Below are 13,020 nucleotides of genomic sequence, written 5' to 3'. Positions count from 1 at the left end.
AGGGTCGGTAGCCAACCCGGGAAGAACCAGCAGCAAACCCGGGGAGGGCCGAGCAGACAAAAGAACAGCGCAGGGTCCTGTGTCGTTCCTCCACGAAGACGGGGAGCGACAGGAGCCACGTGCGGGCAAGTCCTCCTGCACTCATCGGGGGTCTTGTCATTGTCGAGTTGAGTTTTTGTCTAACTACGTCTGTTAAAAGGGCAAAGGGTTTTCCCCAGAGCTGGATGACGTGCGTCAATCATTCCAAGATCCCTGCAGGGTTCTCCTTGAGATTGAAATGTTTACCTTCGCACATGACCTCTGTTAAGCCTGTCATGGACACGTGCACTGGTTACAGGTTGATTTTTCACAAACATTAACTAACCATTGCTACAGTTAACTCACAAGGGCAGCGCCTAGCTAGCTCAAACAAATGCAACCTGTAATAAAAGGTGGAAGATATTCTTAAAATGGGGAACATAGCTAAAGGCGTATTTCCACTTTGCAAAATGTATTGCCATGAACATAAAGGGATTGGGTGATAGTGGACAGGTGCAGCTTTTTTGTTTTATTTTATTTTGTGAGGCAGACAGAGAGAGAGAGAGAGAGAGCATCCATCCAGTTTCACTGTGGCCCAGGCTGCAGCCAGGAGCCGGGAACTCAGTCCTGGCCTCTGTCCGCTGCAGGGACCCAACCACTCGAGCTGTCACTGCTGCCTCCCAGGAAGCTGGGGTCAGAAGCCAGAGCCGGGTATCAAACCCAGGTGCTCCAAGTTGGGACACTGGCATCTTGGCCGCCCCGCCAAATGCCCACTGTCATCGTGGACTCTGGAGGTGCTCACCATCACAGCACTGGGAGAGAACCTCATGGAAGTCAGAACGTCAAGTGCAAGAGTAAGGCCTCAGGGGCTGGTGCTGTGGCGTAGTGGGTAGAGCTGCCGCCTGCGGCGCCGGCATCCCACATGGGCCCCGGTTCAGGCCCCGGCTGCTCCACTTCCAATCCAGCTCTCTGCTATGGCCTGGGAACAAGTGGAAGTGGCCCAAGTTGTTGGGCCCCTGCACCCCTGTGGGAGACCTGGAAGAAGCTCCTGGCTCCTGGCTTCAGATCAGCACAGCTCTGGCCATTGCAGCCATCTGGGGAGTGAACCAGTGGATGGAAGACCTCTCTGTCTCTCTCTCTCTGTCTCTCTCTGTGCCTCTATAACTTCTCCTTTCAAATAAATAAATAAATCTTTTTTTTTTTTTTAAAGAGGCCTCCACATTCAGCATTTCTCAGCATTTCACAAGGGCACAGGTTACAAGCTTGTAGGAAGAACGCATTCAGGATATTTTGAATTTAAAAAAGGAGGCTACCGGGGCCAGCGTGTGGCACAATGGGTAAAGCTGCCACTTGCAGTGCCGGCATCCCACATGGGCACCAGTTCGTGTCCTGGCTGCTCCACTTCTGATCCAGCTCCCTGCTAATGGCCTGGGAAAGCAGCAGAGGATGGCCCAAGTGTTTGGGCCCCTGCACCCATGTGGGAGGCCTGGATGAAGCTCCTGGCTCCTGGCTTTGACCTGGCTCAACCCTGGCTATTGCAGCCATCTGGGGAGTGAGCCAGCAGATCGAAGATTCTCTCTGTGTCTCTCCCTCTCTCTCTGCAGCTCTGCCTTTCAAATAAATAAATCTTTAAAAAAAAATAAAGAGGGAGGCTACAAATAATATGCACTCTGATACCAACTTTTGAAAATTATACATTTGTTGGCTATCGCTGTGGCTCACTGGGCTAATCCTCTGCCTGCGGCGCCGGCACCCCGGGTTCTAGTCCCGGTTGGAGCACCAGGTTCTAGTCCTGGTTGCTCCTGTTCCAGTCCAGCTCTCTGCTGTGGCCCAGGAGGGCAGTGGAGGATGGCCCAAGTGCACCTGCATGGGAGACTGGGAAGAAGTACCCGGTTCCTGGCTTCGGATCAGCATAGTGCTGGCCGTAGCGGCCATTAGGGGAATGAACCAACAGAAGGAAGACCTCTCTCTCTCTCTCTCTAACTTTGCCTGGCAATATATATATACACATTTGTATGCCAGCACAGAAAAAAATGGAAAGATATCCAAAAACACTGTGCTGTTTTGCTGGGTGCTTAGATCACTAAGTCTTCCCAATTTTCACAATGAATTTGAATTGCTTTTATAATCAGAGGGAGAAAAAAAAAATCAACATTCTTGTCAAGCCGTGGATGCAAACCAGAAATGCTGAAAGGGCCTGTGCCAACCATCCAAAGGAGTTGCGTGGAGACAGGAGTCTTGTGTTGAATCTTTGTCTCTTTTTGAAAGAGGGAAACACACAGAGAGACTTTTCCTCCCACTCGCTCACTCGGGTCCGGGTCGGATCCAAAGCCAGGATCCTGGAACTCAGTCGGAGTCTCATGTGTGTGGCGGGGCCTGACTACCTCAGTCACGCTCGCTGCCTCCCGGGTGCACATTCGCAGGGGGCGGAGCTGGGACGTGGGCCAGGCACCCTGACACGGGCTGCGGGCATCCCAGGCTGTGTCCTAACAGCCGCACCAACGCTGGCCCTGAACCTTGGTTCGTTCTTTCCATTTTTCCATCATTTTACATAAAAGCTTGTTATCTCTGCGTGAAACCACACACACGATTTAACTGTCTACCTCAAGGAATGAGGCGAGACCCCGGGACACCCACCTCACTGCTGCTCTTCTGTGCGAGCAAGCGCCTCTCGTTCAGCACCATCCAGAGGGCCGCCAGGAACATCACGATTCCGTGGCCACAGTCTCCAAACATCACCGCGAACAGGAAGGGGAAAGTGATGATGGTGTAGGGAGCTGCGGAGGCGAGACCCACGAGAGCCTGACGCCGGTGGACACCCGTGGGTCCCCACCGGAGCTCCCTGCCCAGTCTTCCCCTGCCTCTCCCTCTTCCCTGGCCACCCCCTCTCGGCACCTGCTTAGCTCCCGCACGCAGGAGCTCACCTGCGAGGGACTTGCTTCCTCCCCACCTTACAGGTGCGCTGGGCCTCAGATGGAGCGACTTGCCCTGGATCACGGGGTTTGATGGGATTCCCACGTACTCGCTGTCTCCTTGCTGCCACCATCTGTTGTCTGCTTTCCCTCTATGGACAGGCGTCCCGCATAACCAGCAGTGACTCACAGGGACCCTCAGCCCAGGGCTGAGTGCCTGGCTAACCAGCATCTGCTCTGCCCTCTGCTTTACTAACCAGCACCAGCTTCCGATTCTGAGGTCTGTGTGCTCCTGTCTTTCCCCTGCGTGCAGGACTGGGAGATGCAGGGTGGTCCTGGTGCAATCAGCTAAGGGAGACCCAGGACAGATGAGGAGAAATCTCAACCATTGGCATTCCCGGATGATCAGGCTGTAGGACGCATTGGTTCCAAGGCTCCCACCCCCTGCCGGGCTCCAAGCTGCCACACTCGGGCTCCTTACCTGGGTTTATCTCCCGGTAGCTGCCCACGCCGTAGGCGTCCACGATAGTCTGGAAGCCGGCTGTGAATTTATTGGTCCTGTTAAATGTGGGCGGGGCCGTCTTAGACTGCACCGTGGTCAGGATGGGGGCCATGGAGGAGCCACTGAGTGCCTGCGAGAAGAACGCGGGACAAACAGGTATGCAGGCTGTGCAAGGGTTCTGGGTCCCAGTTCCGGCCCGCCCGCCCTGACATGGAACTCGGGACCATGTGCTGACTTCTCTGAGATGCATAACCTCACCCGAAAAAGGTAAGAAAGCGTCCTGAGGTTTAACCCAATTCACCTGGCAGAGAGCCGGCAGGAACACAGAGGCCCCTCGGCTCCTCGGGCAACTTCCCAGCGCCTGCTCGGGGCACCTGCCTCCTGGCTCGGTCCCAAGCTGCGCGGGCTGCCCCGCCTCTCCCCTCCATCCCCGCAGAAGGCACCCAACTCCTCCTCTCTTCCAAAGGGCCCTGGCCCTCCCCAACACGCAGTCCCTTTCTGACTGCCTGCTATGCAGTCCCTTTCTGACTGCCTGCGAGGACCCAGAAGGAGCTCCAGGCTCAGCTTCAGCCTGGCCCAGCCCAAACCACTGTGGGGAGTGAACCAGCACTGGAAGACTTTGTTCTCTGCCTCTGCTTCGCCCTCTCTGTACTCAGCCTTTCAAATCAATCAATCAATCAATCAAGAAACTCCTGGCTCCTGGCTTTGGATCAGTGCAGCTCTGGCCGTTGCAGCCATTTGGGGAGTGAACCAGCAAATGGAAGGCCTCTCTCTCTCCCTTTCTCCCTCTCTCTCTCTCTTTCTTCCTCTCCCCCCCACAACTCTTTCAATTAAATAAATAAATCATTAAGAAGATGTTGTGGGGGCCGGCATTGTGGTGCAGTGGGTAAAACCGCTACCTGCAGTGTACACCAGCAGGCAGCTCGATCGGAAGCATGGAGCAAATAAATAATAAATAGGTCTTTTCTAAAGAGCGATAAGGGGCTGCTGCTGTGGCACTGCAGGTAAAGCTGCCACCTGTGGAGGCAGCATCCCGTATGGCTCCACTTCCGTGGAGTGGCCTGGGAAAGCAGTGGAAGACGGCTCAAGAGCGTGGGCTCCTGCACCCACATGGGAGACCTGGAAGAAGCTCCTGGCTCCTGGCTTCTGCCTGGCCCAGCCCTGGCTGTTGCTGCCATCTGGGGAGAGAACCAGCGATGGAAGACACCTCCCCCCTCCACTTTTCTGTAACCCTGTCTTTCAAATAAATAAAAATATAAACAGACAAATAAGTAAAAGGCAAACTGGGTCCTATCACTGCAGCAGGGGAGCGAGAGGAGACCCCTGTACCCGGTGCCATCCTTTGGGGCCTGCGGGCCCTTCCCAGAGCGTCTTCCTCTTGGGACTTGTGCACCCTTCTGGCTGCTGCCCTCAGGGGCCCTCTCCCCCACCCCCGCACCGGCCCTCTGCTGCAGTCCAGGGGACACGCTGTCCTCAGGTGGCTCCTAGTGAGGCTGTGGGGACAGTGGTGCCTGGGGCTGATGGGAGCTTGCCCTGCGTTCCAGTCCTGCCTCCTGGCTGCAGGGCTAGGGTCACCCGGCTTTCTCCTGTGTTCAAAGGGAAAGGACAGCGTCCACCCAGCCGAAGGCCTTGACCTTCAGCCCCTCAGCCCGAAGGCTCTTCTGCCGCCTGCCCCGTCTTCCCACAACATTCAGGGACCACTGCCCAACGCCACCTTCTCTGGCGCAGACACCTGGGCGCCCTGCTCTCCCCAGACCGGCCACCCACCCGGCAGGAAAGGCCCCCTCCCCACGAGTCGCCCCCAGGCTGTGCCTCCCAGCCATGCCACCAGGCTCATCAGATCCTCCTGCAGGAGCCAGCGGCCAGCACACCCTCCTGTCACCACAAAGCCTGCCTCCAAGTACAGGCCCAGTGTCGCCCCCGAGGGTGCTGCCTGGCAGGTGGTGGGCTGTGAGCGCATGTGGCCAGGAACAGCTGTCAGTCTGACCCGCCAGCCGCTGCGTGTCCAGCCACCATGCGCCGTTTCCACTGGGAGCGCCATGATCACCAGGTCTAAGGCGATCAGCAGCAGCCCACGCTGGGCCCCATCCCTCCCCACCCATGCTGGAGCTCTGCCCACTGCCCATCGCCGCCTGGAATCGCGTTCTTCACGGGCATGCTCCCCGCCTGCCCTCCCAGAGAGGCTACCAGGCAAGGCCTTGGCCTGCCCGTGTGGCCCTGGATCCGTTCCTGGACACAGGAAGCGTCCACGAGAGAAATGCGGGGAGAGTTAAAGGAGGCAGGCAGCTCTTAGCTCGGTCGCTGTGTCAGCTCTCACTGTAAGTGCGAGACTGGCCTCGCGGTTCTGCAGGAGGTGCCTGCAGTACCGTGGCATCCGCCGCCATAGCCAGCAGGGGGACCGTCACCTTAGTGCTCAACACACCCAGGAGACAGAAAGGGCGACTGCTCGTCCAACACAGGAACAACGTTTCCCTCTCGTGCCCTGCACTGCGCTAAGAACCGGAGACACACAAGTGGAGGAGACGACACACTGCAGGTCACCTGCCAAGCTCAGGTGGCTCAGGAGGCCTGCAGGGGGGTGGACACGGATCCTCCTGTCCCCGCCCCCCTCGCCACTCACCACGCCCTGCTCCAAGGCCCTCTTGATGCGCGCAGCGTCTGCCACCGGGAACCAGATCTCGGCGATGACACACTGCTGGGTGACGTCAATGTTGCACAGGTTCAGGACGTGGTAGACGGCCTTCATCTTCTGCACCTTGGTGGCCCAGGTGTGCCAGCTGGCGGCAGCCTCCTGGAGCAGGCGCTGGCGGTGAGACTCTGTCTGTGTTATGACCTAGGCGAAGAACCACGCACGGACAAGGGGCCTTCACGGAGGTGTCGCCGCGGTGGCAGACGCGGAGCCCTCGAGGTTTCTCCTCGCTTGAGGTTTCCGCTCTGTCACCGGCCTTAGTGCTCAGGAGCACTGTGTCACCGTTAAAACCCCCAGGCAAAATACTGCCTTGCTTTGCTGCTAACCCTGTGCAGTCCTGTTGTTCTGGGTCGAATTGCGTCCCCCAAAGAGCTACATTGAAATCCTAAGCCCTGGTTCCCGTGAATTTTCCATTATTTGGAAATAGGGCCTTTGCAGTTGGAACCGAGTTGAGATGAGGTCACGCGGACCAGGGTGCACCTGGTCCAACCTGACTGGTCCTGATTGGGGCGCAGCAGGGACACTGCCGCTTGATGCCAGTGTCCCACGCTGGAGTGCCTACTCACCCATCTGCTCTGCTTCTGATCCAGTTCCCTGCCAGTGTGCCTGGGAAGGCAGCGGACAACAGCCCGCGAGCTCGGGCCCCTGCCATCCACATGGGCGAGCTGGAAGGAGTTCCTGACTCCTGCCCAGACGTGCCTATTGTGACTATTTGGGGAGTGAACAAGCGGGTGGAAGATCTCTCTCCCTCTGTCTCTCCCTCCCTCCCTCCCTCTCTCTCTCCATCTCTCTCTTTCTGATGCTCTTTCAAATAAATACATAATCATTTTTTAAAAAAAGAAAAATTTGGACATCAAGTCACACAGAGAAGAATATCTTGTGACAAAGGAAGCTGAGATTGGGGTGATGCATCCGCCAGCCGAGTGACCCCAAGGGCTGCCCCTCCGCAGCCACCAGAAGTGGGGGACAGGCGAGGAGGGATCCTCCCTCGGTGTCTTAGGAGGGGCAGAGCCCTGCACACACCCTGATTTCTGACTTTTAGCCTCTAAACTGGGAGAAAATCAGTTTCCATTGCTTTAAACCACTGAATTCGTGGTGAGTTGTTACGGCAGTCCTGGGGTCAGTATACCTACCAGAAGGCTGCGCGTGTGCCCCTCCAGCAGTGACAGGGGATTGAAGGAGGGGTGGATGGACGGTTGGGCCCACGTAAACGTGATTTAATGGATTTAGGGTATGTTTTGCGGATAGGGGACACAGGGTATGCTTTGCTGGTAACCTTGCCCCAGGGCTGCAGTGTGTAAGAGATACACGTGGCTGCAGATGGATGGCAGGGCTGGGCGCTGGCACAACAGTTAAGCTGCTGCTTGCGGTGCCTGCGCTCCTTATCAGTGTATCTTGTTTGAGTCCCGACTACTCTGCAACTGATCGAGCTCCCTGCTAACGTGCACCCTGGGAAGAAGCAGGTGAGGGCTCCAGGACTGGGGTCCTTGCCATCCATGGGGGAGGTGGAGATTGAATTCCAAGTTCCTGGGCCAGCATTGTGGCTAACAGGTTAAGCAGCGTGCGATGCTGGCATCCCTTATGGGCACCGGCTGGAGTCCCACTTCTTTACTTCCCATCCAGCTCCCTGCTGTGGCCTGGGAAAGCAGCAGAAGATGGCCCAAGTGTTTGGGCCCCTGCACCCACGTGGGAGACCTGGATGAAGCTCCTGGCTTTGGCCTGGAGCAGCCACAGCTGTTGCAACCATTTGCGGAGTGAACCAAAGGATGGAAGACCTCTGTCTCTCTCTCTCTGCAAGTCTGCCTTTCAAATAAATAATCTTTTAACCATTTAGATAAATAAATAAAATTAATTTCAAACTTCTGGCTTTGGCCTGGCCCAGACCTGACTCTTGTAGGTATTTGGGGAAGAACCAGATGGGATGATCCTTCTCTACTTGTCTGTCTGTCTTTTAAATAAAATGAAAATAAATAAACTTTTAGAAGACTAATAGCCAGAAGCCGGCTTACATGCCGCAGTGGGCCATTGCCAGTGCGGACAAGCTGGCCCGAGGAGCTCTAGGACACAAGGCCACCTTCACACAGATCAAACTTCCCAAACCTTACCCCTTCCAGAAAAGCTCAAGCAGCCACTACGATAGACTGCACAGGGGTTCCTGAGCGCGGGTGACCCAGAAGGCGCAGGATCCCGCAGCCTCCAAGAATGGTCTCTGCATGGGATCCCTTCCCCTGACCGCCTCTGGCCCTGGCCGCTGGCCTGTCCCTGTCCCTGCCACCTGCTGTGTAGCAGCCACCAGGCGGAGTTCCCCGGGCATCCGGCAGTGTCCACGGCCATCTTGGCTGGGCGGAACCAAAGCAGAGAGCGTCCTTGGGGAAGCTGGTCAGCTAGGCCCAAGCCTCCGAACAGGACACAGCCTGCGGCCCATCAGGGCTGGCCTGAGTTCAGCACGATTCCTTTTCCTCAACCCACTGGCGATCTCAAACCGCAGACCTCGGTGGGAGCCACACGCAGCTCCGAGAAGCCGAATTTCAGTAAAATTAAACAGAAGGCAAAGTTCAGCTGCTCTTGGCACGGGCCGTGCTCCAAGCACTCAACAGCCTCGCTTGGTCACGCCTGCAGCGCCGAGGGTGCCGGCTCGCCAGCGCTGGCCAGAGCACACCACCCGATGGAGGCCCGGCTGACAGCAGGGACGCTTTGAGAGCTGCAGTGGCTGAATCAGAAGGGCGACTGCCACCCTGGCTGCTGATGGACCTCACGGAGGAAGTGCACTGGGGCTCAACACTGAGACCAGACCCGCTATCACTCGGCGTGAACAGCGGGGAAAGATTCGGTCGGCCTAGCTGTGGAACTTCACCGCTGCTCAGCTGTCCAGAGGCTCGTGCGGGGCTGAGACGGCGGACAGGGCGCCGTGGATCTGGCCGGGGTGGCCACCGAGTACTAAGGGCTGCGGTGGTTCTGATTCTGGGCGGAGCACCACTGAGAGGCAGAACCACTGCCTCCAGCTTGTCCAGCCCTGTCCTCTGGCCGTGCATCGTCCGCAGCTCAGCCAGACCAGAACAGCCAGTGTTCCAGCCCCCTCCCACCAGGGCCCGGGTGACGACGCAGGGGGCGAGGCAGAGCCCCACTCACAGTGATCAGGTCTTCCAGCCTCACGTTGACACCCGCCAGCATGTCCATGCGCTCGGCCGCGGGCTCCGGGCACGGGTAAATGGTGGCCCGAAACCTGTGGTTGATACGTTCCAAGGGACAAGGCGGGTTAGCGTGCACGAGCTTTGCACAACCCCTCTGCAGCGATGCCGTCATTTGCTGACTTTGCTCAGGTGGTCCCCTTCCCCAGAGCACCTGCCTCCTGGGCTGTCAGGATTCCCAGCCCAGCGCTCGCACGGGGAAGGCAGGCTGTGCCGTCCCTGGCTCTGTAAGTGGGCCCCCAGCCTCCACTCGCCTCGGCCCTCCCTGCGCGTCCTGCCCTCTGACTCAGCCGTGCCGCACGATGGGCAGCGTGCAGAGGAGCACACGGAAAGGACACGACCATTTTCACTGGCTTCGCCTCGTGCCTGTTTGTGGTCCCACGACCCTGCGAGGCAGCTGTAACGCCGTCTTGTCAAACACACGGAACCTGCACGCTCTTAACCCCTACCGGATCTCCACGGGGCACAGCCCCGCCCCTGCGGCCGCCTGGCCCACACCGCTGATGGACAGGTGCGTCCCGCCTCCTTACCCATCGCAGATCTTCTTGACTTTCTGCCTCAGCTGCTCTCCTTGGTAAAATATGATGAATATGTTCTTTTTAATTTCTTCCTTCTAGAAAAGCAGAACAAGTGAAAAAAAAAAAAAGATTTTTCTTTCCGGTTAGAACTGAGAGAGAGAAATGTAAAGTCCTGTTTTTTAGGCTTAAAAATATGTAAGTTTAAAATTGGCAAAGTTTCTTTTTTTAAAGATTTACTTATTTATTTGCAAGTCAGAATTACACACACAGAGAGAGAGAGAGAAGTCTCCCCATACAATTGTTCACTCCCCAATTGGCTGCAATGGCTGGAGCTGCACCGATCCGAAGCCAGGAGCCTGGAGTTTCTTCCAGGTCTTCCACACGGGTGCAGGGGCCTAAGGACCTGGGCCATCTTCTACTGCTTTCCCAGGCCATAGCAGAGAGCTGGATCGGAAGTGGAGCAGCCGGGTCTCGAACCAGCGCCCATAAGGGATGCCAACACTGCAGGCCAGGGAATTAACCTGCTGTGCCACAGCGCCAGCTCCAAACTTGGCAAAATTTCAATGGTCCCCAGCTCATCTAAGTTTGTAGATCATAGCTGAAGGTCACAGGCCAAGGAGGCAGGTGGGACGGGACTCAGGAGGCTGGGCCGCCTTGCTGTCGGCCACGCTGGTTAGAGGAGGGCGGGGCTGTGTGTTCAGGGCTAAGCCTCATGCAGAATGGGATGTGTTGGCACCAGGAGACTGCAAGCCTTGGGAGGAAACAGCGGCACAGCTCACCACAGCGAAGTGCACACACAGGGAAAGCCACATCTAACTCCAGGCTCACACAGCTGCCCACCGCAGGCCACAGAGCACTATTTAGATTGCATTTTTCAAGTTCAAGTTGCACTATTCACAGGGAGAAACAGATGCCCCACAAGCACGTCTGAAAATGCTCAGCTCTTCCTGCAAACAAAGAAACTGAACCGAAGCAATGTGTTCTTTCACGCTTATTTAGTGTGCGGGGATAAAGGTAAAATTACAAAACCTATTCCTGGAAAAGCCGGCCGAGTCCAGTGAGCTCATCCCATAATACTCAGGGCACCAGAATCAACAGCCATCCACCAGGTCACATCAAGTGTCAGGAAAACACCCACGTTCTACAGGCCAGCAATCCTATTCTCCTTGAAGTCATATACGGAAGTAGTCACAAGAAAGTACAAACCCACATGCGTGAAGACACTCGCCGGGTGTCTATACTCTGGAAAAAAACCTGAAACAAAGTGTCCAACGTGGATAAGATCACATCAACCCAGGGACAAACTGGGCACTCACAAAAATGATGCCACGAGTGAGCTGTTCGGCAGTGGCTGTGTGTGGGGAGCAATCCGGACTAGACTAAGTTGCTCGAATTAGGACTTATTCTATGCATCTGCTCTCCCACAATATGGCGCTGGGAGAGAAGTGGGCAGCTTCCGCACAGCTGCCTCCAGTTCAACCAATTAACTGTAGGACTTGCTCCTGATTGGAGAGCAGCGTACTCAGCCGAGTTGGGATTGGCGGAGGAGGACTATAAAGGAGGAGAGAGACGGCATGCACCAGAAACATCTATGGGGAACATCTAAGGGAACCCGTGCAGCCCCCAGAGAGCCGGCCGGCGGTGTGCCGCTCCCCTGCGGAAGTGGGGAATGCGGCCAGGGGGAACTGCCCTTCCACGGAGGTGGAAGGGATAGTAGCCAACCCGGGAAGAACCAGCAGCAAACCCGGGGAGGGCCGAGCAGACGAAAGAACAGCGCAGGGTCCTGTGTCGTTCCTCCACGAAGAGGGGGAGCGACAGCTGTGGGTGCTGGGTGGGGCTCGGGACCTCCGGAGCCGCCGGCTTTGCCTTCTTCCCAGAGCTCCCTGCACTCCTGGAATCTCCTTGGCCCTTTGCTGGATCTCTCGGGCCCTCTTGTCTCCTGATCCACCAGAACCAGGGATCTGTCCTGCCCCCGGGACAGCCGCCTGGCGACCTTCCACGCCAAGGGTCATCTCATGCTACACTTACTTTGCAGAGCCGTATTCTCTGCCACCAGCACCACCACACTGAGAGGGCGACATGAAGAGTGAGGAGTCAATGCCAAATCTGAAATATTCCTGGGCTGGAGTCTGGCACAGTGGCTAAGCAGCCACCTGGGGCACCTGCACCCATACCGCAGTGCCGGTGTGCGAGTCCTGACTGAACTTCCATTCCAGCTCCCTGCCAGTGTGCAAGTCCCAACTCCACTTCCATTCCAGCTCCCTGCCAGTCGCAAGTCCCGACTCCACTTCCATTCCAGCTCCCTGCCAGTGCGCGAGTCCTGACTGCTCCAGTCCCGGCTCCCTGCCAGTGCACGAGTCCTGACTCTGCTCCGGTCCCAGCTCCCTGCCAGTGCATGAGTCCCGACTCCGTGCCAGTCCCGGCTCCCTGCTAGTGCATGAGTCCCGACTCCGTGCCAGTCCCAGCTCCCCTCCAGTCCTGGCTCCTGCCAGTGCGTGTCCCGGAAGGCAGCAGGTGATGGCTCAAGCGTGTGGGGCTCTGCCACCCACGTGAGAGAGCTGGACTGAGTTCCAGTCTCCTGGCTTTGGCCTGATCCAGCCCGAACTGCGGCAGGCACTTGGGAGTGAACAACAGATGGGAAGACCTGTCTGTCCCCCGGGCTCTGTCTTTCAAACAAATGACAAAGCTAAAACTAAAGTAAAATTAAATATTCTTTAGAAAGGATACACCTGAGGAAATCAGACATTCTAAAACAAATACAAAATATTATTTCCATGTGTACTGCAACCACATTCAATTGGACCTGTCTATGGCTGTAGACTCGAGGACAATAGTACAGGAAGAAAGTGAAAACAAACATGGTGCAGTGGATGAGGCCTTGTGCTTCTTAAGATTGCTTTTTATTTTAACTATGAATTTGCTTTTCATCAAATAAAGCTGGTTTTTGTTGTTTGTTTGTTTGTTTTTTATTTTGGCCTTTACTCTGAGAAAGACCATAGACTGTTTCAGAATTAAACCTGATGGGGCCAGCACTGTGGCATAGCAGGTAAAAGCCACCACCTGCAGTGCCAGCATCCCATATGGGCACGGCTTCAAGTCCCAGCTGCTCCACTTCCAATCCTGCTCTCTGCTGTGGCCTGGGAGAGCACCAGAAGATGGCCCAAGTCCTCAGGTCCCTGTGCCTGCATGAGAG

The 13,020-nt window shown here is 56.4% G+C and overlaps 1 protein-coding gene across 16 annotated transcripts in view; it reads right to left on the bottom strand.

Annotated features, from left to right (window-relative positions):
- ATP6V0A4 (ATPase H+ transporting V0 subunit a4) overlaps positions 1-13,020 on the bottom strand; it is an 87,250-nt gene that overhangs the window by 28,968 nt on the left and 45,262 nt on the right. For 11 of the 16 annotated variants that reach the window (XM_089329658.1, XM_051835637.3, XM_070071446.2 and 8 more), the window contains 5 exons: positions 9,840-9,922; positions 9,251-9,344; positions 6,053-6,265; positions 3,412-3,562; positions 2,656-2,795 (listed from right to left, as the gene is read on the bottom strand). In XM_089329658.1, coding sequence (XP_089185784.1) covers positions 2,656-2,795; positions 3,412-3,562; positions 6,053-6,265; positions 9,251-9,344; positions 9,840-9,922 — 681 coding nt within the window. The other 5 variants (XM_089329665.1, XM_089329667.1, XM_089329669.1 and 2 more) reach the window with 5 other exon arrangements.

The sequence above is a fragment of the Oryctolagus cuniculus genome, chromosome 3 (assembly GCF_051225735.1).
Source record: "Oryctolagus cuniculus isolate XC-2025 breed Fujian yellow rabbit chromosome 3, ASM5122573v1, whole genome shotgun sequence".
Taxonomy (NCBI): domain Eukaryota; kingdom Metazoa; phylum Chordata; class Mammalia; order Lagomorpha; family Leporidae; genus Oryctolagus; species Oryctolagus cuniculus.
This window is presented reverse-complemented; position numbering and strand designations above follow the sequence as displayed.